The sequence below is a fragment of the Peromyscus maniculatus genome, chromosome 10 (assembly GCF_049852395.1).
Source record: "Peromyscus maniculatus bairdii isolate BWxNUB_F1_BW_parent chromosome 10, HU_Pman_BW_mat_3.1, whole genome shotgun sequence".
Taxonomy (NCBI): Eukaryota; Metazoa; Chordata; class Mammalia; order Rodentia; family Cricetidae; genus Peromyscus; species Peromyscus maniculatus.
In genome coordinates, this window is record NC_134861.1 from 89,073,852 (window position 1) to 89,099,896 (window position 26,045).

Genomic DNA, 26,045 nt, shown 5'->3' on the forward strand with positions numbered 1-26,045 from the left:
TCTCTCTCTCTCTCTCTCTCTCTCTCTCTCTCTCTCTCTCCTGCTACATTTATGCTTGTACCATTCGTGTTGACTTTTCACCATTGACCTTGGAAGTCTGTCAGCCAGCCCATGTTCTTCCAATCTGTGCTAAACTTTTCACAAAGAAGCCTGCCATTTTATAGTGGCAGGGTTCCCTGAATTGATTTCTCCTGGCAGAGCCATTTATGCTATGACTGGGATAATTCTCCACTTTATTGACCCATCAAAACCAGAAGAAAGTGAACCTTCCGCCAAGGAAACTAATTAACAGAAATCTCCTGATTAATATTCATGCTCGCCGTGTTAGATATAGGCAGAGGAAAAAATATGGGACAAAGCCAAGCAGCACGTAAACAGGGCTCTTCAAAAAAGACATCGTGGGCAGGTGAACGAGACAGTGGAAAGAGACCCTGAGTCTTGCCAGAGAATCTCCTCCATAGGTGTTTTTTTAAATCATTTTTCCTTCCTTGGGAGGTTGGAGATATGTACAGGTACACACTGTGCCTTATAAACATGTGAACATATATCAGTATTGTTATATTTCAGATTTGATTAAGCTAAATAAGGTACAGTTATGGATGACAGCATGTATCCCATTTGCAGTCTCCATTCATTTCCCTGCTTTCGCCAGCTTTTGAGTCTGATGATTGACACTGACATGCTGTACCAAGGCTCAGCACTACCCAGTTTGTATAGTAACCTAAAAAATTGAAAACCAGCAATGTGTTGCTTGTCTCTTTTATCTACGAGATAAGGCCATGGAGGGATCATGTGCCTGTCCGTGCCAATCCTTGCATTTAGTAAGAGCACTTGGGTTTCTACATTATCATTTATCAATCCTTTGCCACCAGGTAGATCTGCTTCAACATCGCCTCTTACCCACTTCATCCCGCCCTTATAGATTCCGTATAGCCCAGGTCCTAGGACTGGATTTTTGCTACTTGTCCTGTTCCGACCCATTTCCAGGGATCAACAGCCTATCTGTTAGTCCCTTGCAGCCAGGTGTCAGGCCTTATCCTTGTGTGGGTGGGTGCTTAGCCCCTCCCTGCTTGCCTTTATTTGTCCTGGATTTCTTGTGTTCTCACTCTCAGCATCATGGTTCCATTGCCTCACCTTGGAATTCTGGTACCAGGTCTAAGCCTGGATTCCGGCTGAACTCCCCAGGACCTGGGAACACTCCTCCTTGCTTTTCTTACTCCTCTGTTTAGTCTCCTCTCTTTTACCCTGGTGAGACCACTGAATGATGCACACAAAAAAGTTAATAGATAGAAGCCAAAATATCCTAAGGAAGAAAGGTAAAGGGACCAACCTCACTGTTTTAGTAACTTATCTCGAGCTCCGACAAAGCACCGTGACCAAGGTGATTTATAACGTGTTGAATCAGACTCATGGTTTCGGCATGGGAGCAGGTGGCTGGAGCACCAGCTGAGAGCTCACATCTCCACCCACAAGCCAGAGCCAGAGAAGCATCCTGGGATTGGCTTGGGAACCTCAAAGCCAGCCCTTACCGACACACCTCCTCCATGGCCACTTCTCCTAATCCTTCCCAAACAGTTTCAGCAACTCAGGACCAAGGTTTGAAACCTGATCCGATGGGGTTCATTCTCATTCAAAGTACTGCAATTACCACTTATGATTGAATCCAAACGAGCGAGACTTTGAGGATGAAAAGAGTAGGATGTTGCCCAGTTTTAGAAATGTATGTGTCAATGTTTCTCGCGTATGCAGAAAGGTCTGAGGCTGAGGTCATGGGGCAATGCTACCTTGGCTTTGCAGGTCTGGAGTCGGAAGGAGTGAAGTACAATGGTTATGTATGAGCTTAGGGTCAGGAGCCAGAGACCCGCATTTTCATTGGGGCTCTGTCAAGTACTCGTGTTTCAGCTGCACGCTTCAGCACACTGTGGGCAACATGGAGACAGAGAAGTCTGCCACATCTGTGTTGTGAAAATTTAAGAGACTGAATTCACATGCCTTGCTTAGGAAATGGAGCCATGTGCCTTGCAAGTCTTTCATGGTGCTTGGGGAGGCTTTGGTTTCTGCTTCCTGTGGGCTTTCCTCCCTGTCTGTTATCACTCTGCTCATTCTCTTTTAACCCCTGCTCTAGAGTCCTAGAATATGAGGTGAATAACCCAGTCGTTGTCTGTAGTCAGCTGGCAATCCGAGTGCACTACCTGTTACTCATAGAGATCCCCAAATGAAACGAACAATTAAACCTGAGACAGCAGGCATCTGCAAAGAGTATTCTGTTTGAGTGTTATACAGTCTCACACACAGAAACCCAAGGAATCAAGCAACTGGACAGTTTATAGGATTATAACTGCAGAGATTATCTTAACCTCCATTTACCACTTACTGCTAGATGGCTGTGGGCAAGTCATTGAACCTTTTAGAGGCTCATTCTCCTCAGCTCTGTAATGAGAATAGTATTATGTACTTCAAACAATTATGAGGACTGGAAGAGAATTTTGAAAAGTATCAATCTCTTCTGCCTGGCACATAGTATGTGGGTGATACAAAGGCAGCTACAGACTCTTTTATTTTTCAACCTGGGGAGATAAACACCAAATGACTTGCATGAAGAAACAAGAATTTTTTTTTGACATTAATGTCTGGTTAAAAATAAAATAAACTCATATCTTATAGATATGTAAATATAATGCAGAGAACTCATTCCATTTCTAACAAGTTAAAAATCCTCTTCTCATTTTCTTGAAGGGGTTGGATTAAATGATGAGATGCTGAAATTTTTGGATTTCAGTCAAAATTAGTGTATCTTTAGAAGAAATCTTTATGATGAGGACCTCCAAATTTTACATATATAAGGGGTTGGCCTAGCTGAGAATTTAACAGTCTAGTTTGAGCAGAGGAACTTCTAAAATTGATTACTTGTTGGAGGGGTGGTTAACTAGCACACCTAGGCATTGGGGGAGTTGGGCTGACTTCAATGTGATGAAGACTTAATGGGTCTTGGCTAATGCTTGTGATTATGACTAATGGTAGTCTCATGGTGTTCTGAGTGGACTTCTCCACAAGGAGGGTCTGAGCTCTCAACAGGACAGGCACCCTCCTGCGCAATTCCTGACTAGGGCTAGCCACTGTCAAGTTAGTGCCCCCCATCATGCCATCTGCCCAAGAACCAGTGTGCCCATGCCAGTTTTAGTACTAAAGCACGTGGTGAGTCTGGAGGCCAGTGCGGTCCTGCGGCTCCATCTCCAGCCCTCCTGCTCAGCTTTGTGACTCTTCTGCATTATCCTTCCATTCATTCTGCAGCAATTACGGCCGCTGATGTGGCTGTTGTCTCTGGAAAGGGACTTTCTGCTTCCAATGCCATTCCTGACCCTCCATCTGCTCATGCAACAAATGCCTGTCTAGCTTCCTCTATGCATCAGGCTTTTTACCAGACACCAGAGCTCCCATGAACCAGACAGACAACCTTCTTGCAGTTCAGGGCTTTTCTTCTCAGTGGGAGAAGACAGTCCTCCACGCAGAGAAACAAGGTCACTTTGGTTGTCGTCTTTATAATTACCCTTATGTGAATTTATGTCCACCCGCGTCTTGAGGCCGGTTTTCACAACACGTGACAGGTAAGGATGTGTTACTAAAATAGGGTTGCTTCTCATCCTTGTGAATTTCACGTCGTGTGTTTTCTGTACAAGGCATGCTGGGATGCTTTCTGATGGGAGAAAAATGTGACGTGCCATTGCATGGGGAAAAGCACAGGAATGTTCAGGCATGCCTCGACAGTGGCCTGCAGGTGACCTGTTTCCCATTTAGCTGCTGACTCTTTCTCCTTGTCAGCAATTCTTGGCTAGGTGTAGCCCCGGGACAATTACACAATCTCTGTTTTTTCCCCCCTCCCCTCTTTCTTTTTATGTCTCTTGCCTCTGAGGTAGCAGGGTGCTTACTGTCTCCGGGAACTGGGTAAAGTACAGGGAAGTGTTCTAAGACTCAGGAAAGGGAAGGGAGGCCAACGGCATTGCCCTTCTAGAACGTGCATTTCTCGAGTAAATGAGGTGAAGGGTAGCAGGCAGCAGTGGCTTTCCAGGCCCATCTTTCCTTGGATGTGACTGTATAGGAGAAGCCCAGGAAGGAGAAGGTACCTGGTGGTGCTTTGCCTGGGACCACTGCTGTGGCCGGAGACTGTGACGTCTGTCTTTAGAGTGACAGTGGCTGAACAGAGGTTTCACAGACCAGAGGAAGCCCACTACAGATGGAAGAGAGTTGGTCTTGCAGACAGACCTTACACATATGAACCCCAAAGTATTTCAGTGACGGGTTACAAACTAGTGACATCCGCTGGCTTCCTGCCCGGTTCTTGTCACTCAGTTATTTTAGCTCAACTGTGTCGCGTCCACTCTTTCTCTTTCACACTTTCAACTCCAACACCATCCCTGCTCTGCCTTCCCTGTTGCCCACAGAACTCCCACTAGCTCCCCTCTGAGATCTGAGCATATGTACTGATGCCCCCGGAAGTCTGAGAACATCCCCAATCAAAGGCTTGGCTTTGCTCTGTGGTCCCTCCTTGGGTTTTCCATTGCTGTAGACAGATAGGCAGTGCCAAAGAACTCAGTAGGTGTTCCATGAAGAGGAGCTAGGGGACAGGTTGAATGGATACTCCGCAGAGGTCTAGAGTTGGGGGTTACCCCTGGTCATGGCCAATGCACAGCTGAGGGACTTAGCCTAGGGGGTCACTGTGTTTCCCAGGAACTCGTGTTGGAGACCCAGGAGTGCAGGTGTAGGGGCCTGAGACAGACTGTTCCCAGGGAAGGCGGGTGAGATGGTTTAGTCAGTGAAGGTGCCTGTCACACGCCCTGATGATCTGGGCTCTATCCCTGGAACTCATGCAAAGGAGGAGAGCACACTACACAAAGCACACGGTAGCATGTGCGCCCCTCGCCTACTATTATTACAGCTAGTACTAATGATAGAGTAGCATGTTCATGGGCAGCTGGATGTCGGTCGTTACTTTCTGATTTATGAACCAATGAAGAGCCAGCGTACTTGTAAAAATCTCTTTCCGTGTTTACTTGCTGAAGCCTCTATCAACAAGGGGATCCTTTCTTGGGTCCAGACTTTGTCTACAGAGACCCTGCTGGAAATTCAGATGTGTTACCCAACAGCAGTAAATTTTTCAGCTGTATTCCAAGCATGGTTAAAAGATTAACTAGCTATTTACCTATTATGCGCCCTGGGGAAGCAGATTATAGCCTCTCTCCTTTAGTAATTTTTTCCCCTTAAGTACCAATAACTCCACGTTTATTCCACAGAAATAATTTGATAAAGGCAATAAAATGTAAGGTAAAATAAAAAGTCAACAAAAATCCCTAGCTCAAACTCCCTCAGGTCACTTCTGTTAGTATTTTGGTGTCTGCCTTCCTAATTTATGAATTCATTTCTGTGTGTATGTGTCTACGCATGTACACATTCATTTTTCCAAAGTAAAATCACTTGGTATGTGCCACTACATTGCCTCCTCTCCCTGTACTGTTTCCCGTCTGCTACAACTCATAGTTTTCCAGCTATTGTACGAGTTTCTTTCTCTAACTCCACAACCCTTCATTTAACCAACCTTCTCCTGTTTGATATTTGTTCTTAATTAACCATTATCATAAACAACGATATAAACATCTTCCGTAGAAATTGTGGCAAATTATTTTAATTAAATTTCCGAACAGGTGATTGCTGGTCCTAAATATTCATGTGCGTGGTTAAGCTTCTGATGCACATTGATGCGACTCTGCCTTTTAGAAGGCAGTGTTAAGCCGGGCGTTGGTGGCGCACGCCTTTAATCCCAGCACTCGGGAGGCGGAGGCAGGCGGATCTCTGTGAGTTCGAGGCCAGCCTGGGCTATCAAGTGAGCTCCAGGAAAGGCGCAAAGCTACACAGAGAAACCCTGTCTCGAAAAACCAAAAAAAAAAAAAAAAAAAAAAGGCAGTGTTAATGTCCACTCTTGCAGAAATGCGTGAGTGTGCCTCCTGGCCACGCCTCTGTTCACGTGGGGCATCCCGGTGAATCTTCGGTCTCCCAGTGTGACTCATGCCAAATGGAAACTTGTTGAAAGTTTTTTCTCTTTACTTGTTTCTGGATCATAAGAAGCAGGCTGAGTGAGTCAGGCTTGTATTTCATGGCTCATGTCTGCAGCTGGGCTCTCTCCAGTTTTTTTCTTGTTTCTTTCTCATCTGTCCGTCACTCAGTCCATTCCCTTCATTGTTATTTTTACCCCACTTCCTCCCATCTCCTTGCTTAAGTACCTGTGACATTTTTCTGTGTGTATGTTTCCATCCATGTTCATATGTGTTCAGTTGTATGTGCATATGTGTAAACATGCAGGCGGAGACCAGTAGACAGCCTTGGTTATTATACTCAGGAACACTGTCTGTATACTTTGAGACGGGTCTCATTGGCCTGGAGCTCATCCAACAGGTTAGACTGTCTGGCCAGAAGAACCGAGGGATTGATCCTGTTGTCTGCCTCCAGTACAGGGATTACAGCATACCCACCACGTCTGCTGTTTTCCACACGTATTCTGGGGATCAGCCTCAGACCCTCATGATTGTAAGGCAAGAACTTCACTGGCTGAGCCGTTTCCCCAGCCTGGTGTACCTATTGGAATATAATCTTGTGCGTGTTTTGGAATAGGTATGCTTTGATTGTTCTCAGGACATGGTATGGTTTAGAAGATTTCTGGGTGCATATTTCCTTCTTTCCCTTATTTCCTCAGTAAGCAACATATCTAAGGCACATATGTATTGGTATGTGTAAGTGTAAGTCCAATCCATCCTGCGTAGTTATTGCTTACTTGTTTGTTTGGTTTGTATCTGGGCTTGTTTGGTTATTAATGAGGTTGTAGAGCATTTCATCATTTTTTTTTTTTAATGAACCATCGTATCACATACTTGTGCATTTTCAGAACACCTGGAGATCAGACATTCTCATTTGGGGGTTTGGAGTCTTTGGTTGGCACAGGGAAGCAGGTAGAAGGCAGAAGCCCAGCCTGCTAAGGAACTGAACATTGGAGTAGAAGGATCGGATATGGTGATTTCTCAGATGCCCCTTTAAAGCATGTGTGATGTTGAGCTTCTAGGCAATGGGCCTTGGCCTCTTGTGGGGCTGTGGACCGACGGGGTGATAGCAGGGTAGAGAGGACCTTCAGGACCCCCGAGCCTCACCAGGCTATCTCCAGTGGCTTCCCAAAGGGCTTTTGTTGTTTGGCGGAGATTGTAAGGACAGAATGTGGAGCATGAAGCATGGGGGCAGGGTGGGTCCCCTTTGTACAGCCGCTGACATACACCTCAGGAAGGCTCCGTTTCTTTCCTCCCTTCCAAGGGAGCCTGCCTTTCCATCTTCAGTGCCCTTTAATTTTCTCCCTTCAAAATTGCTTTGCTTTTGACAAGAGAGGAGACATGATCTGCCAAGTCTCCCTGAAGCCACACGTGGGATCACATTCAGTAGCTGCCTTCTCCAAGCTTGTTCTCTTGTTGTATCCCTGAGAATCAGGCACAAAAAAAAAACATTATTCTCATCATATGGGATAGAAAAGCAAGGAACCACAAACTTGACTTTAAGACAGAAACATGTTTTCATCCAACAAGAGCTTCATACAGGGCTGGGATGTAGCTCGGTTGATAAGGTGCTTTCCCAGTGTGAATGAAGCCCTGGGGATCTCTAGCCCTGAATGAAGTAATTGTGGTAGTGGTTTACATGTGTAGGTTGAGAACCTGGGAGACAGAATCGAGAATCAGGTTCAAGGTCATCCTCAGCTGCATAGGGTGTATTCAGTCTGAGCTCATGAGCCTGTGTCAAAAGAAGGAATTGGAGGAAAGTAAGGGAAAAGAGATCATCTTCTTAAACACACACATACATACACACACACACACACACACACACACACACACACACACACACACACACACACTATAATCACTGGAGTGTGAGGAGGTAGCTTAGTGAGTAAGGATACCTATTGTATAAACATGAGGTCTGAAGTTTAAATCCCTAACATCCATGTAAAAAGCCACACATGGTTGTGCATGGACCAATAACCTCAGAGATGTTGAGGAAATGGGAGGATTGCTGGGACTTTCTGGCCATTAACCTAGCTCCAACTTCAGTGAGAGACTCTGTATGACATTGGTAAGGTAGTGTGATAGAACAGGACACGCAATGTCCTCCTCTGGTCTCCATGAGTACATATGGTGATGTATACCCACCCATATATGTGCATATATATACAGTACACACAGAGAGAGGGGAGGAGGGGGAGGGGGAGAGGGAGAGAGAGAGAGAGAGAGAGAGAGAGAGAGAGAGAGAGAGAGAGAGAGAGAGAGAGAGAAGCTGAGCTTCTAGTGCTAGACAATAATCCTTGGCAAGTACTTCCTCATCTTTGTAAGATGGAGTGCAAGGTAGCCTTGTCATAAAATGGATGAAAGACACTACAGAGGAGCTTGGTTGGTGTGTGGCACACATGCTGTGCCTGAAGCTGGTGCCGTGTAGTTATCCGGCAGAGTATTATGGTGGCTTGGAATTAGAACCTGGCTTCACTGGCAATCTGAGATGATTCCCGGAGCTGGTATTCTGACCTGAAGAGGGGGTGGAAAGGCCAGCCAAGGCTGCTTTTCTTCCCTGGAGGGACACTGTGATTCCCAAGCTGGAGCCTATGAGCACCTTACCCCCTGCCTACACTCAGCAAAGGTTTTCTAGAAACAAAAAGTACTTTTAACTCTGAAGATGTACTGCATTTTATTCTTAGAGAAGCATAGGTTTTAAAAGTTTTCTAAAAAATCTTCTCCTATATTATCAAGCCCAAAAGAAGTCTTTTTTTTACTTTATCCTCAGAGTAGGATTTCAATATAAAGTCGGCAAAAGAAAGGCCATCCATTCTTTTCATTTTTGAAATGAATTGTTTGATGAGTCAACACTTGTCTAGCTATGCCTTAGAAAAGTCAGGGCTCTTCCCAAGTAAATGATGTCCTGTGCATGAGATGAGAAGAAGATGGCTTTGCCTCGGTCACTCTTTCAAATATTTATTAGAGCAATATTCACGACATACAGTGCTAACCCTCGATGATCTGAGATGCATCACTAAGCAACATTACTCTGGAAAGTCAGTGAGCGAGTGACCTTTTAGTTTTCATAATAGCCCCGATGGAGCAGGGGTCACATGTAGACGAAGTGCAAGAAGAGATAGCTGGTGGTCACATATGTTCAGTGCTGGAAATCAGACAAGAGACGTAAAGCACAGCAGGTGTGTGTCATCCTAATGAATGACAGCTCAGTGCAGCCTGCACTGAAATAGAATCTCCTTTACCATTGTGCCTGCACTAACACTGCTTGTCTGATACGGAGAGAAGAGGAGGGCCAGCAGGGACCACTATTGCATTTGGTAGTAGATATCAGTGTATCTGAGCATTTGTCATCAAAAATGCATCTGGCCTTTAGCATTTTCAAAGTAAAATTTATACCCTCAAGGTCAGCACATTTTCAAATCATTACCTGGTGGGTAGCTGTTTCTATGCAGAAGGTGGTTAATGGCATGTTTTTCCTGTAATGAATAAAAATCTGTGTATATTCATTTAGCACACGTTAATGAGTACTAGACCTCAGTGTGAACACTAGGGGCTTAAAATAGCTAAAACTCAGTCCCCATTGGGGAAGTGACTGCTCCTTGAAGGCAAAAGACCAGTAATGGATTAGTTAGGACAAACTACTGCAAGGTACTCTGACACTAAAATTCGTCACTCCATTGCCCTGCTCTCTTAGGTTTCTATGGCAGTGAGAAAACACCAGGACCAAAGGCAACTTGCGGAGGAAAGAACTTACTTGGCTTATATATCCACAGTCACAGTCCACTGAGGGAAGTCGGGGCAGGAACCTGAAGGCAGGAACTGAAGCAGGGGAAATGGAGGAGTGCTATGTACTGGTTTGCTACCCTTGACTTGCTCAGCTGGTTTTCTTATACACTTCAGGACCACCTGTCCAGTCAGAGATGGCACCATCCACAGTGGACTGGGCTCTCCCATATCAATTGTCAATCAAAAGATACCTGCAGTCTTGACCACACTCCATCTGAGTAGAGGCATTTTCTCAATTGAGCTTCCTCTTCCCAGATAACTCTGGCTTGTATCAGTTGAAAAGAAAATCCCACCCACAGGATACTTGTTACAACTCTTCCATGGTATGAGGTCCAAGGCCCTCCATTGGACCATGTGACTTCGGTCCTCTGGCCTGTGGTATCTTTGTAGCCTTACTTTCCATTGGAACTCTGAAGTGAGATTTTTATAGCACTCCAGTGGATTCAAGGGATGAAATGTGTCATCTGTTTTTGGTACTTGTCCTCAGGTAATGTGACTTACCTGGAGTTGGGAGGAAGGCCACACAGGCACCCACAGTATCTGGCATCTGGAACAAATCAGCAGCTTCCATTGATGGCTGATACACCTGCCTGACATGCCATCTTGGAAGTGAGACTGGGCTTTGTGTTTGGTAGATGGGTTAGGTGGTGTCTTTGTATGCATTCAGAATGAATGAAACAAAGTCATGAAGAATGATAGATATTTCAGGTGATGACTACAGTCAGTAATCAGGGGTAGCCCAGTGACATCTCATGTGTGTAGGGTAGAATTGTTTCTGAAGTGGTCCTCTCTTCCATTTACAGTTATGATATAGTGTCAGAGTCTCACTGTAAGCACGGTGAGAATTCCTGTGTGACCTTTATAAAATATAAACAAGAGAGCTAAGTATAAATGCAGCTACTCAAGGGATGTCTGTGAGGCACCAGCAGTGTGCCCAGACACAGTCAACAAAGGAGGCATGGGCTCTGGTGTCATGAAGCGTACACTGTCAAGACTGAACTAGATAATAATAACAGTGCAAACTTTGCCGTTCTCTCCTTCCCCAGTCACTAGCCTAAGCCTTTGTAACCTTTCACCTGGGCCACAGAGTTCACTCCAGTCACCTTGCTTACCTATATGACCTCACCCCCTTTCTCTGTGGCAACCATAAGAGTTTTGAAATTTTAAATTAGACCTTGTATCGCTCTTGCATGATCCTCTTCCTGATTTCACAGTAGAATTAGGATAATTGATGGCCAAGGCCAAGGGTTGTACCACTGTGCTCTGTAAAGGCCCAAGAGCTCTCAACATGAGGGCAGGCCTCGTTCCCCACACCCTATGCTCCACTTCCCAAAGATGTTTCACTGTTCTCTTATGCTCCCCATAGCTGGGTGCTCCTCCTTCAGCTCCATTGAAGTGGGTCCCACCATGGTTACTCTATTGCAGTCTTCCTGGCAGTTAACACAATTCGTAATTATCTTTAAAGCCACCAGAGAGAAAAATTGTCTGAAATTAAGACTTTCTTGTGCAATTTAGAACTGAGAGAGGAGGATTGAATTCTGAAGTTTGCAATGTAGGTGTCTTTTCTTCTGCTCCCAAACAAATACTTAATTAAATTGCTGAGGTATGATTACCCAATCACTTGTAAGCAGCAAATGCATTCATTTTCTCCGCCAATTTTGTTGATCAGAATCAATGCTTCTGGAAGATAGATTGTACTCCATTGTGAAGCAAATGCATTAAAAATAAGATGTGTTAACCAAATCACAGTAGGGGGTCTCAAAACAGGCAGCTAGCCAATCACAGGATGTTCATTGTTAAGGATAAACCTCTCTACAGAAGCCCTAAGGTAAAGAAGAGGCACAGATAATTATAAAAGAGCAAATGCTGGAAGAGAAAGAAAAATGAAATATTAAGAGAACAACTCTAGCCTAGGAATGGCCTGCATTTAGACTGGGAGAGATTGAAAGAAGGGAAGGCCTTGGGAGTCCTGGGGATATGTGTGGGGGGCAGTGCTGTGGGGAGAAGAGGAGGAAAGATGTGTCAGGGAGGATGGAGAGGTGCTGAGCAATGTAATGTGTTGGGAAGTGATGGGGAGAAGGAAGGAGGAAAAGGAGGAGAACAGATCAGATAGCACTAAGTCTCTGAATGGTTCGGGTAAGGCTCACCAATGACATTCTTAAGAAGCTCATTCTTGCCGGGCGGTGGTGGCGCACGCCTTTAATCCCAGCACTCGGGAGGCAGAGGCAGGCGGATCTCTGTGAGTTCGAGGCCAGCCTGGGCTACCAAGTGAGTTCCAGGAAAGGCGCAAAGCTACACAGAGAAACCCTGTCTCGAAAAAAAACCAAAAAAAAAAAAAAAAAAAAAGAAGCTCATTCTTAAGCTGGTGGAGGTGGGCGGAGCTTCCTTTGCATGCACACACTGTAGTGTGATTATGGCAGGCAGGGCAAGGGGATGAAGGCCATGGCATTTCATTAGACAGCCCGTCTTTGCCCAGAAAATTATTATTTCCTTCCCTGGAACTCCCATTACTCTAAAGCCATCAATTTCCTGTTCCAGATCCCTTAGCAATAACTTTCGGAAGTTGTACTTCTGACCCCCGGAGATAGTCTTGTTGTCTCTCTCTCTCTCCCTCCCTCCCTCCCTCTCTTCTTCCCTCCCTCCCCCCTCTTTCTCTGGGGGCGGACATGGTGTGTGTTTCTCTTGGGGTCAGTTCTATGCATAGCATTTCAGGAGTCTTCAGGAGTCTTCCTGTAAATTCTAAATCTTCGAATGCAAAAGGTGGGTAGTCTCTTCTATGACACGCCAGTCACTGACTGTGTTGCTTGTCTGCAGTCTGTCATGAGTCCTGTGCCGGTTGCTCGGGTCCCACAGAGAAGCACTGTGTGGCCTGCAGAGACCCACTGCAAGTGCTGAGAGACGGCAGCTGTGAGAACACCTGTGGCAAGGGCTTCTACAACCGGCAAGGGACCTGTGTAGGTAAGTGCCAGGCTGGGGTGCCGAAGCAGCCTTTCCTTCAGCTTTCGACACCTCCTGTATTCAAATCATAGCATTTGGTACCATCATCATTCATACCAGACCACTTCCCTAATGTAAGTGGAGCAGAGACGCATGCCAGCCCGGGTAGACCCACCTTTGTTTTGGTATCACTGGCTCAAAGTGGAGTTGATCACAGTACTCTTCACAGTCCTGCTGGGATGATAGCCAGCCCAAGACATCCCCCACATGCCAGGCGTGGAGACCAACCAGCAAGAGGTGTGGAGGTGCAGCAAAAGCACAGATCTGGGCATAACTCACCCCATCCACCTGCCAGCTCCTGCTTCCAAGAAGCTGTGAGCACATCACTGAGTGGGTAACCGGGTCTCTGCAGGCATGAGTAAGTGAAGCATCTAGAGACAGGACAGTGTCCTGGAGAGTCAGGTATAGCTGTGTGAGACTGAGGCAGCGAGGCAGAGTTGGAAAAGATGTAAGGAAGGATGCAGAGGGCAGGGTGATGAGATGGTACAGGAAGAATCTCCTAGCGTAAGTGTGCCAAATATGAAAAAAGTCAAGGGAATGAATTCTCTGGGGGTTCTAAGAAATGTAGTCCAGTTAACACTTGGGTTTTTAGAACCTCTAACCTGTAACACTCTAAGATAATAGATTTGTACCAGAGTTAATGGTAATTTGTCATAGCAGACACTGATTCACACCCAACTAGGCAGGCACAGAATAACCGCCATCAGTGCTCAGTGTTTCGTTTTACCAATGACTCCACTGGATAGACACCTCCATCCTCCCAGCTCATATGAAGAGCAAGGAGGGTAAGAAACAAACCTGCCCTGGGCCTCACGGCTAATGAGGGCTGGAATGAGTAGGTGTAGCTCTTCGGGCTCTGGACAATACTTGGTCCAGAACCCACTCTGTTGTTACTGTAATATGATACTACCTTCTCCATGTCTGCCTACTCCCCCTTCTCCTCCTCCTCTTGACCTTCCTTTGTTCCTTTCTCCCTTGTTTCTGTCTTCAGGTGAACTGGCCAACTCTGGGGACATTGCTATAATCCATAGGTAGCCATGTCCTGACAGTAGGTGGAAAGGTTTGAGCTGGATTGAAAGGTGGTTGTACCTACTGAGGACTGTGCTCACTATAACGGGGTCCTGCAAATCACTAAGAATGTGCAGCCCTGAAATCATTCTGAATTGTTCTTCTCTTCACCGGACAAGAGCAGCAATGAGATGCTTTAGGGGTCGGGTGACTTGCATAGGGAAGAGAGAGGGCCCTGGCAACTGCTTGCTCAAGGCTTTGGGGGGCGGGGTCCCTAACTCTCCTGGAGTGCAAGCTTTCATCTGGTGTGGCTTCACATGAGGACAAAGAGAGAGGTCAGGCTGCCATTGGCCTCAGCATGTTAATCTTTCTGTCATCATCACTTGCCTGTTCAATTAAGCCCGATGTATTCTCTAACGGTGGACAGATGTCAAGTTCGTGCTAATCCTAAGGCCTAAAGTCATTTACACTTTGAGTCTCGGGGGAGGCTGCTCACTGCCGCTGACAGAGGAGCAGTACCACTGTTCTGCTCCTGAGACTAGCTGGTGCCTTCTGCTGGTGACTTGGGTTTAAAAGGAGAAGATCATGCAAGCTTGGGGATGAGGGATGGGCATTCACTTGGGGTCAGGGGCCCAGTGTAGGAAGCCTGTGTTCCCTGTGGACTGGGAGGATTTAAAAATAAGATGCCGGTGTGGTGGCTAGTGATGCACAGGATTGACTGTGAGGACTGCTGCAGTTCCAGAAGATAGCCTGATCTACATTGACTGTGAGGACTGCTACAGTTCCAGAAGATAGCCTGATCTACATTGACTGTGAGGACTGCTGCAATTTCAGAAAGACAGCTAGCCTGATCTACAGAATGAGTGACATTTTGAGACTCTGTCTTCAAAAACCAAAAATTAAATTAAGTTAAAATAAAATAAGCCCTGAGCACTTGGCTGGGAAGGGAGTATTACATCTGCATGAATTTTGAAGAATGTCTGAAGGCTTCTAGGCAGAAAGATAGCCCATGGCTGACTCAGTCCAACAGTGATCAGTAATTTCTGCCCACACCACATGATTTGTAGTAGATGAGGGATGCTATTGGCGCTGACCTTGGGGCGCCTGGGTAAAGACAACTGCGGCTTACACTTTCACAGCAGTGTTAGAGCCTTAAAGTTCATGTCACCTGACTTTAGGAATGGTCCTGTTTTCCAAAACAACCTAGAACCAAACCACCGACTGGTGTCTGAGTGTTAATTAAGATTTCAGATGCTGATAGCAGTGACTTATTTCCAATTCAGATTAGTGATATTCAAGATACAGACAGGCTGGTGTTGGTTTAATTATTGATAACTAGCTGGCCTGCTGGCTTGGGTCTGTAGATATCACAAAGTCAGGGGTTGTGGAGCATCCAGTTGTAAACAGTGCCGTGTTCCACCTTGTAGTTGAATTTCTAAGCAGTCTTATTAAATTAAAAAAAAAAAAAAAAAAAAAAAACCACGGAGCCAGAAGTAGGGGTGAAAATCTGGCAGAGATCAGAGGAACTGGAACAACCACCGGCTAACCTTACCTCACCATGCTACAGCTTCCAAAGTATGAGCTACTTCCTGTCTTACCCACGCCCTTATTGCCTTGCTGTTCTGTCCTCTCATTGGCTCTTAGCCCAGCTACCTCACTTCCTTGTCACTGCCTGCCTGTACAGACCTCCAGGTCTCTATGGTTGATACTGGGATTAAAGGCGTTTGTCACCACGCTTGGCTCTGTTCCTTAGTGTGGCCTTGAACACACAGAGATCCAGATGGATTAAGGGTGTGTGCTAACATTTCATGACTTCTGTTTTTACTAATAGTGGCTGACCTTTATCCATTGATCCTCAGATAAATTTTATTGGGGGGACACAGATACATTATCACCATACCACCTGAAGGAACTTACTATTGCCATGCCAGTCTGTGGCCTGTGTCTTGGACTATATTAAATATAAGGAATGGGACACTTCACGGGGAACCTTCATCCTCTTTCAAGTACTTAGGGTCTTATGAAAGTAAGACCTAGGTAATATAACTAATGTAATAGGTCAGGTTCACAGGCTTCTGATGCCATCCCCATCTCCTTCTCTTTCTCTCTCTCTTTCTCCCTTTTTCTTCCCTCAGCCAGATAACTACTTGAATTCCTAGATTTTAAGTTAACTTTTTGCCTGCCTCTATGTCTGTGTGTTACCTCTATGCCTGGTGTTCATGGAGGTCAGAAAGGGCACTGGATCCATGAGAACCCAATCCATGTCCTCTGGAAGAGTAGCAAATGCTCTTAACTCCTGACCCATCTATCCTCTCCCTAAAACTTCTTTTTAAAGTTGTTTTTGTTCAGGGGGCCTTTCTAATCAGGGTGTTCTGTTTTGAGTGCATACATATTTAACTGTGTCACACAACAGCATGCTCAGGGGTTTTGCTGTGCCCTGATTTCTAACTCAGTGCTATCTTTTCAGGATCTACTGGCCCTTCACATCTTGTGGCTGCAGGGTCCTCCCTTGTCCACCCTCACCATCCATTCTTCTTGTCTCCCAGTGCCTGGTCTCTTCAGCTCTCTCCACCCTCCTGCTGTCACCAGAGAGCATTGGCTAACAGCCACAGCCCTGCCCCTTGATGAGCTTATCTGGAATGTTCCTGGGACTCCTGCCAGAAGCAGCCTTGTTGGTTTATTGATTCTACTTGGGCTTTATTTGATAAACTAGTGTCAGCCTGCTTTCCCAAATAGCTGTGTGTTCTCCATTCCCAAGGTTGGAGCTCCATTCCCAAGGTTGGAGGTTCTGTCATCTCCATATGGCGCCCATCACTGGGCACCACCAACCTTCTGAGTTTTCCTGATTACTAGGCATAAAGGGCTTTATTTATTTCTGAATACTAATGTATGAGCATCTTTACTGTTTGGCATTGACTTTCCTCTATATAAATCTGTTTGTTTTTTTTTTTTTTTTAATTTTTTTTTACCCATTTTCTATGGGTTTTTCTGCCTTTTATGTAGTTCCTTATATGTTAATTTTTTCACTGTTCTTTTGCCTTTTTTAAAAAAATTATTATTGGTGTTAAGGATTGAATCTAGGGCTTGAGCATGCTAGGCAAGTGTTGCTATTCTGCTGTTCTGTTTCTTAGCCCTCTTGTTTTAAATAAGCACCTATTTCCCATTCTCTTTTCTTTTATCTTTGAATATGATGTCCTTTATTGAGCAGTTTCTTTTTTATTGATTTAATTTGCTCTTACACAGTTTCACACATGTGTAATGTACATTGTAACAGAAACATTTGATTCAGTTTTATCATCATTCTCGGCTTAAAAGCTTTGCTGTTGAATTGTTAAGAAGCTATGCCACTAATATCCACAAATTAATTGCTCTGCATTTTCTTCCATGAATTAAGCCATGGAAATTTAAGTTGCTGACCCCTCGAGATCTTATTTATGTATGTATGTGGCTTGGAAAGGCATACAGTTTGGTTTTTTCTCAGTTTTGCTGTCTGGTTTTCCCAGCATGACTAGTCTCACCCTTTCTTTGGATGTCTGTTGTATATTAAAGATCCACATGCGCATCAGCTAGTCTACACTCTATGTCTCTGCCCTTCTGTCAGCATCACATTCTTTTGCCCATTGATTTCTATTGCCTGGTAGTTTATCATAAAGCTGAATGGGGAGCCCCTCCCAACTCCTCTTCAAAGTTACCTTAGGCACTAGACTACATGTATCAGATTATTAAGAAAATTCAACTAGAATTTGTACTGCTATTGTGCTGAAGTTTCAGACTTAATTTGGAATGAAAAGACATCTTGCAAATGATTGTATTTAAATTTATGTTATCCTTTAAGGATTCCTTTCGAGCTGCCTTAAAATGTTTGATATATAATGTTATCATTACTAGTCAATTCTTAATTTTACCAAATTTCTTCAGGTCTTCATTTCTGGGAAATTTTATTTAGCTTCTAGAAAATATGATTCTGTTGTGATAATTGTTCTAGAATTAGGGACTTTATGAGTTTTATGGTGATTGGGAGTGAAGGAGACTTTCCAGACTCTGGTTTGTTTTATGTGGTTGAGGGTGATTTTCTTAGTCTTTGATATTTAGACCATTGCCTTGGCCCATTCTTGATTTACCTTGCTCACTTGGGTCTAGGCAGATGGGCAGTCCTCCACCACAGCAGATAGAATGTATGGTCAAAGCTTAAGATCTTCTCCTTAGTCTGAAGAAGAGCTGTGTTTGTCTCCAGGCAGTGAGCCCACGCTGGGGAGCCCTTCAAAACAGTGGTTCCTTGACCTCCTCCCTCTGCTCTCCACACCCAGGCTCTGAGCCCCTTTCCCAGCCAGGCTATGTACCCACACTTTTGAATGTGCACCCCCTCTTTGTATCTAGATGTTCTTTTATCAATCATTCAAACTTCTGTTTAAAGAACTCTTTCTGGGTCTACACTTGCAGCCTCTGCCCCTTTTCATTATTGTTCTCTCTGTCTCTTCCATTCACAGCCACCAGCCTTTAACAGACCTTATCATCATAGCCCTCAATTCCTGTCCCTGGAGCTCATTGGAATGTGTGGTACAGGTCACCTAGAGCCCCATTTCCGAGTGTAGTGGAACCTTTTCAGACCTTGTTCACCTCTCTGTTAACAACAGTCCTTGAGCCTTCCGCCTCTGGTAGTTTCTCAGCCACCATACTCCCTTTTTGTCTTCTGCCATTGGACCATTTCTTTTTGGTCACTTCTATTATTTTTGGTTTGTTTGTTTGTTTGTTGACTTTAACAAGCCAACCCTGTCCACAGATCCTTCCCCTGTTCTGTGTTATCCTGCTCAGTTGAATTTGAATTCCAGGTAACTCTCAAGTAGCCATGGCTTCCGGAGGATAAGAGCTAAACATCGGTGTGCCTACAGAGTCCCTCTATCTAGGCCTGCCCACGGCTCTTACGTCATGGACCTCTGCTTCCTGGACAGCACCTTGCTCCATGTCTTGGTCCCTGACTTGCTCTTTCAGCTTAGTGGGTGGTTTTGTCAGCTTTACCTGATCTGACTTAATTTCTAAGTCAAAACTGATTGACAGGTAACTTCTTCTTAGGTCCTTTCTGGACTTCTCCCTGCGCCTATCTCACAGAGTTTTTGAATGGTGTGTTTGATATTTGTGTTTGCTTTCCTTAGATTATATTAATATGCCATTTTAACTAGAGCCCAAGTTAATTTAATTTTTCTGTCTCTACCACCTACTACAACACCCCACGCAACCCTGTGTTGGTGTTTTGAGGGTAGATGAATGAGTAAGTGCATGTGTAGATTTTGGAAGACTGTAAAGAGTTCAACAATTTCAGTATGTTTTTACCCAGTATGTTCTCAGTGGAATTCTGAATTATTGCTGACGTATTGCTTTAAGTAGGGAAAATTGAGGCTATTTGGTTCTTAGTTACACAAAATCTACTTGCTATTCATTATCAACTTAAATTTAACTGGAAGTTGGTATTTTCATTTGCTGATCTGTCAGCCCTACTTCTGAAGCCATTTCAGTTTTAAATCCTGTATTGAACTGGATACACTGGTGGGTGTGCCTCAGAGTATTTATTGCATTTTGTTCAGTGAATAATTCTTCCATTATCCTTCCGCCTCAGAAAGGAAAGCATAGAGCCCTTTACAGTTTGGCATCAAGGGCACAGAACTCTTCTGAGCAGCCAGGGAATGAGACTGGGAGATACTGCTGCCAATTTGGGATGCTGTGAGGAGAGAGATCCCCGCTGTGTTGCTCACTGTCACCCCCCCTCTGGTGGCTTTTTCCTTCCCCTTAGCTTGTGACCCATCCTGTAAGAGTTGTGGCCCCAGTAGTCCCAGATGTCTTACCTGTACTGAGAAGACAGTGCTGCATGACGGGAAATGCATTTCTGAGTGCCCTGATGGATACTATGCTGATGCCACTGGAAGATGCAAAGGTATGAGATGGGACATCACCACCACCATCATCACCACCACCATCATCACCACCACCCTCAGAAGTATTTAGTATGTATTTGGCAGTATTTGAAGCTACCTATTTCTCTTTGGTAATTGGTGTATTCGGGGAACAGGTTACTTCAAAGGGATAGCTTTTTCATAATAGAAAATACGTGTCTAGTACAGGAGAGGGGAGTGTGGGAATGGGAGATATGAGCGGATTCCATAGGATGGGGTAAGTACATGAAAGCCTTATGCCTATCAGTCATCCCCAGAGATCATTTGCTCTGTTTGAAATGTCAAGAAGATCTTTTAGATGCAGCCCTCATGTGCTTGTAAACCAGTGCTAACCTGTGTCAGTGATGACAAAATCATTCCTCCCCTGGCATTTATAAACTCATATCCGCAGTGACAGAGCATGACAAAAATTAAATAAAAAAAGAAAACCAAGTTTGAAAGCCAGTAAAGCTGAAGTCTGCCTCCACTAAAAGTTTATTTTTATGTGCAATTTGTATAATGGTTCTTTCGGATTGATAAACTCATGAATCATTGCCATTTTGAGACTCTATTGACTTCAGTTTGTACAGGTTTGACTTTGATCTTTTCCTTATAGGCATCTGAGAATGTGTTCTGCCCCACATAACTTGGTTGTCCCCCTTCTCTGAAACTTAATCTGAGGCGGTTCTTACTTCTGCCTCAACATCTTTTAGAGCAGGCTGTTTGAGCCCAGCCACCTGCATCTCCTTATCATACTCCCTTTGTCTGCCAACCTCTTTATGCACCAAAGCTCATCACTTTTCCTCCGCCCCAAGGTTCTCAGCCCATCCCCCGACTCCCCCTGTCTGGCTCCTGACCACTATCCTTCAGAAATGTTTGCCTGTGTCTCACTGTTGTCCTGGGCAGCTCTGAAGGCTCAGCCTGGGCCATGCTCTTAGGATCACGTTAACACATGGTAAAGCAGGGGGTGGCGAGAGGGATCCCTAACATGGTCATACATACTGGTCAGACTCTTTCCCGCAATAATGGAATTCTTAGAAGCGTAGAATACCAAAGCTAGAAGTATGTTCAGTCACCATCTAGCCCTCCCTCTGACCTGGACTGGACTAGGCTTGGCTAAGAGGAATCCCAGGCCACTTTTCTTATTGTTCTGACAGGGAGGCTTAGGTCCCCACAAACAACATCCCTGCTTGCTCTGAATGAGCTTTGTGATCTTGGGTTAAGAGAGAGAAGGAGAGGGAGACAGAGAGACAGAGAGAAACAGACAGAGAGACAGACAGACAGAGACAGAGAGACAGAGGGAGATGGAGAGCATGCACCAGGGATCTGCTCACATCCACTTCCACAGCCTCACCATGCCCACTTCCTGTATGGGTTCTCTGGACCTAATGTTTGCACAGCATGTATTTTACTAACTGAGCTATCTCCTCAGTGCCTTGGGTAAAATTTTAACACGATGCACCCCCCCACACACACACACCTCAGTTTCCCTAACTGTAAAGTGTGATTACCAGTACCTACTTCTGAATGTTGCCATGGGACTAAAAAGTGTCATCGCATAGAAAGCACTTCATGCAAATAGAGGGAGCTGATAAGCTGGCAGAGTGTGAGTAGAGGGTGAGTGTGGGTGAGGGCGGGACAGTTCTGACAATGTGACCATCCGCCAACATGTTCCCTCTTTGGTGTGTTCTGACATCCGGGAGGAAGACCAGCCAGGCATCGTCTCTGCCGTGCCTGAAGCCTGCTGTACCTCTCTCTCCTCCTCAGTGTGTCACGTCTCGTGTGCCAGCTGCTCTGGACCTGCAGCCTCTCACTGTACAGCCTGCATCCATCCCCGGGCTCTTCATCAAGGTCACTGCCTGCCGAGCTGCGGAGAGGGCTTCTATCCCAACCATGGGGTCTGCGAAGGTGCGGTTGGCATCACTGTTATTCCTCATGCCCAACCACAAGGACATGGGCTGACACGCCTTCCCGCCAGTATTGCTTTCCAATACAACTTTTCTTCTCATGTATCTTAAATGGCTACGAACACATCAGAGCCTGTACCATCTCTCTCTCTGTTGTCTTTTGATTCCACAACCCAAAATTCAACCACTTGCTGATCAAAAATACAAAGACAAGTTCCAGAAATTTTCCCAAAGCGAAGTTTTAACCCACTCCATGTATATGATGTGTGCAGATGTTGTGTTAGGCACTTACCGAGTCTGACATCAAGTATATATGTGGACCGGTGTAGGCTATGTGCTAATGCCAGGCCAATTTATAAAAGAGATACATCATCTATAGATTTTGATATCTGTGGAGATGCCAGAATCCAGTCCCCTGGAGGACATGGAGAGATAACATATGTATGATGTTTTCTTTTCATCTTAATAGTTTTATGAAGAGATGATAATCTGAAGTGTACACACACACACACACACACACACACACACACACACACACACACACACACACATCAAGCCATTCAAAAGTTCATGAGTTTTCTGGCCATCCGTATAGGGAATGTTATTTCCTTTAGCATACATTGATTTTCACTCCCCTCTCTGTGCTTTCCTGGTATTGCTAATGTTTATAGACTTCATTTGCTTTTCCCTGAAGAACTTTTCGTTAATGATACTGAGAGCAGACTGAGAATCACTAGCAACGCCTCTGGCTGAGTGAAATAGAAAATCTTAAATTGCTGTTTGCCAAAAGGCTCTGGGGCTCCTGGGGAGGGTGGTAGCGTTTGAGCCTTTTGAACATAGAACACTGGGGGTGAGCCTTTAATTAAAAAATTTATATTTGTTTGCACCTTGGAAAAGTGAAAATAGCAGAATGAAAAATTATAACAAGTAAACTTCATTAAGCGTTTGAAAGAAAGCATTTAGAGAATCTTTTAAAGAACCAGCGAGTTAATTATATCAATATTTGGGCACAAGGAGGTTTGTGTACAGTATTGGCTTTGATTTTTAAGACTCACCGGGGAAAACAAAACCCTATTATAGACTGGGAAATTTTGTTCATGCTCAAAGGAGGGCTCTTCCTTGTTTAGAAAGGCAGCTTTCCCCCCAGTAAATCCCAAGAAGATTCTGTTGCCTGGGCCTCTCCATAGAGGTTGATGGATGAGCATAATGGTCAGTCATACAATGACCAGTTTTTGCAAGAGGCAGAGTAACGGCCTCTGTACAAATGCTTCTAAAAATCTTCAATAAAAACCGAGGGCATGATGTTAAATGGTCGTTCTGTGAATGTGCTTCTCTGGAGAGCCAAGCAAATATTGTCCAGTTTGCTGGGTTTTATTGTCATCCTGCCTGACAGCCCTTCCAGTTGCTGAGAGATGAGACTCATTTTCCCATCCTCACTTCCCCTTCTCACAAGCATTATCAGCAGCTCTGCACTTTGTGTGGAACACTAGAAAAATCCTCTTCTGCAAGGACAGACCTCCTGAGCTTTCTAAGTGGTTTTGACCTCGGGAGGGACTCATATTGATTGAAACATACTTGACCTTTGAGCTGCTTTCTGCGTGTTCTTCCGATCCGCAGCCTGCCATGCTTCCTGCCACGCGTGTGTGGGTCCCGCGCCCTCTCACTGTACGGAGTGTGAGAAGCCAGAGGCAGGACTACGGGTGGAGCAGCACTCGGGGGCAAATGGCCCCTACGGAGAGTGCGTGCCCCAGTGTGGAACCCACTTTTACTTGGAGAGCACTGGACGATGCGAAGGTAAGCTTGGTTGGCAAACATCATGGGTAGATGGCTTATTGTCTAAAGATCCTATGAGGTGGAACTCCAGCCAGGGAGATTTCTGACTTCTGGTGAACAGGCTTCTAGATGTCTGTAGTAAATCAGGAGGCCGGCATGCAAAAGAGTGAGACCACTGATGTCCTATGTCCTGTGAGTCATAGATGATCGTCTAGAGCCCTGAGTCCTGTTCTCAGAAGATCCAGCTAGAAGTTCCTTCAGAGACCTGTGTAGGCAGCTAAGGAAGACTCTGCTCTCATCTAGTAGTTTTTTGTTTTGTTTTATTTTGTTTTTCCTAATTGGCACTCAAATAGGGATTTCTCCCTTTAGGGCAAAATCCAAATGGTAGTCAAGATTTTAAGCTGTTCATATTGTCACCTTGTCATATTATCCATAGAGGGTTGATGGCATGCTAAATGCTAACTCAGTAAGCCAGGTCACCAGTGAGAGCATCAGAAGATGAAAGGCATGGTTTCCAGAGGCCCGAGGGGCATCTTTTCCAATCCTGCAAGAAGCTGCTGTGTCCATATAGGAACTGTTTGCTTTATGCAACTGAAAATGGTAATGCATTGACATTGTCTTGTAGTAAGTCTTGTAAAGGATGTGCCGGTGTTAGGAAAAATAGAAAAATAGCTTCCTTCTGACCAAAACACCGTAGCGTTTAGCATTTGGCTGTAGTACTCTGAGTCTTTTCTTCTTTTGTCGGCTTTAAGGGTTTCTTTGTAACTGTAAGCACGCTGCTTACAGATTTGACCTTGTTCCTGCTGACTTACAGTGATTTCAACTTCAGATGTGAATGGATGCTCAATGAAAATCATGGATTGAAAGTTAGGGTCAATGTTTCCAATGTTGCACAGCATGGGCAGAAGTGTGTGGACTTAGACTCCAGATACCCAGACCCTGGACCTCTCTGAGCTCTGCATTCACAACATTAGTAATTGTCTTCCACAAAGGCAATATGCCAGGATAGAAGAAGCTTGGGAACACAAAGTTCCTGGAAAATTTGAAGTCGCCTTGCTTAACTGGTATAAATATAGGTCCAGATGCTCAGGAGTTCAGGTACATTATAAGGGGTGTGCCCTTGCTTCCAGGAAGGTTCAGAGTTCCGGGGTTTATATGGGGCCCAGAAACTTCACTATTCTTTGGGTGTCTTGACTTGTATTCAGATGTGTGTGTACATGCAAATGTGATACACACACACACACACACACACACACACACACACACGTGTGTGTGTGTGTGTGTGTGTGTGTGTGTGTGTGTGTGTGTATGCTGGGTAGTGGTGGTGCGCACTTTTTATCCCAGCACTCAGGAGGCAGAGCCAGGAGGATCTCTGAGTTCCAGGCCAGCCTGGGCTACAGAGTGAGATCCAGGACAGACACCAAATCTACACAGAGAAACCCTGTCTCAAAAAAACAAAAACAAAAAATATCAGAAATATATATATGTGTGTGTGTGTGTGTGTACACATGCTCAAACTCTGTGGTCTCAAATGTATTACTCCGTTTCCTCAACTATTTGTGGAATACAGGAGTCATTTCTGATACTGTAAGTCCTGATGCCATCCCAGGGCACATGCAACACACCCTTCCCCATGTGGCTTGGTTCCTTCTGGTGCTCTGATGGAGAGTGATGCATCCACTTTCTTAGGGACCCTCTGACCTTAGGGTTGGGGTGAAGGAACACTCTCTGCTCAAAGCTCTTCAGTGATTTTGAGTTGACCAGATGAGCATCTACTGAGGGGCACTACTCCTGAGGACATCTGTGCAAACATCTCCTCTCCCCAGATGGGGAACTGAGGACACACTGAAGTAAAGATGCCACCAAAGTCCAACTTGCTGAACCAGTGCACGGTATTTTGGTTCCTTGAGGGAGTGTGGGTGAGGGGTTGGGAATTATTCAAAGGCAGTGGCATCACCAAAAGCACCCCTGCCCCTCCCCCAGCATGAGTGATGACTGGAGCCCTGGAGTTCATTGTACTACTCATAGGCAGTTTGACAAGATGGAGAGACTCTGCCTTTCTAGGCAGCTTGCTAGTCTCTGCTTTGTCCATGCAGCTCAGCTGGCCTGCTCCTCTGCCAGGCAGCTCAGGTGGTCTCAGCGTGCCTCTCAGTAGCTCTCACTGCTTATAGAAGTTTGGAGAGGGAGGGGCCTAATACATTCGGTCAATTTCAGGGACTTCCTGAATCTCTGGAGTGTTTACGTCCTGAGGCTTAAGGAGCCTCCCTTTAGAACAGTGGTTCTCAATGCTCCTTCCTATTGCTGACTCGTTAACACAGTTCCTCATGCTGTGGTGACCCTCAACCACAAAATCATTTTCATTGCTACTTCATAACTGCAATTTTGCTATTGTTATGAATCACAGTGTAAATATCAGTGTTTCCCAATCGTCTTAGGTGATCCCTGTGAAAGGGTTGTTCGACCCCCATAGGGGTCATGACCCACAAGTTGAGAACTACTGCTTTAGAACAACCTGAGTTTTAATGGGCTTCTTTGCAGGAGGAAATGTTTCATCCCTTTACAAG

The 26,045-nt window shown here is 45.1% G+C and overlaps 1 protein-coding gene across 1 annotated transcript in view; it reads left to right on the forward strand.

The window, feature by feature from the left end:
- Fras1 (Fraser extracellular matrix complex subunit 1) overlaps positions 1-26,045 on the forward strand; it is a 420,836-nt gene that overhangs the window by 192,626 nt on the left and 202,165 nt on the right. Inside the window, exons 15-18 of the mRNA XM_006975359.4 lie at positions 12,687-12,830; positions 19,663-19,803; positions 21,569-21,709; positions 23,326-23,502. Of these exons, the coding sequence (XP_006975421.1) occupies positions 12,687-12,830; positions 19,663-19,803; positions 21,569-21,709; positions 23,326-23,502 (603 nt within the window). The remainder of the gene's footprint in view (positions 1-12,686; positions 12,831-19,662; positions 19,804-21,568; positions 21,710-23,325; positions 23,503-26,045) is intronic.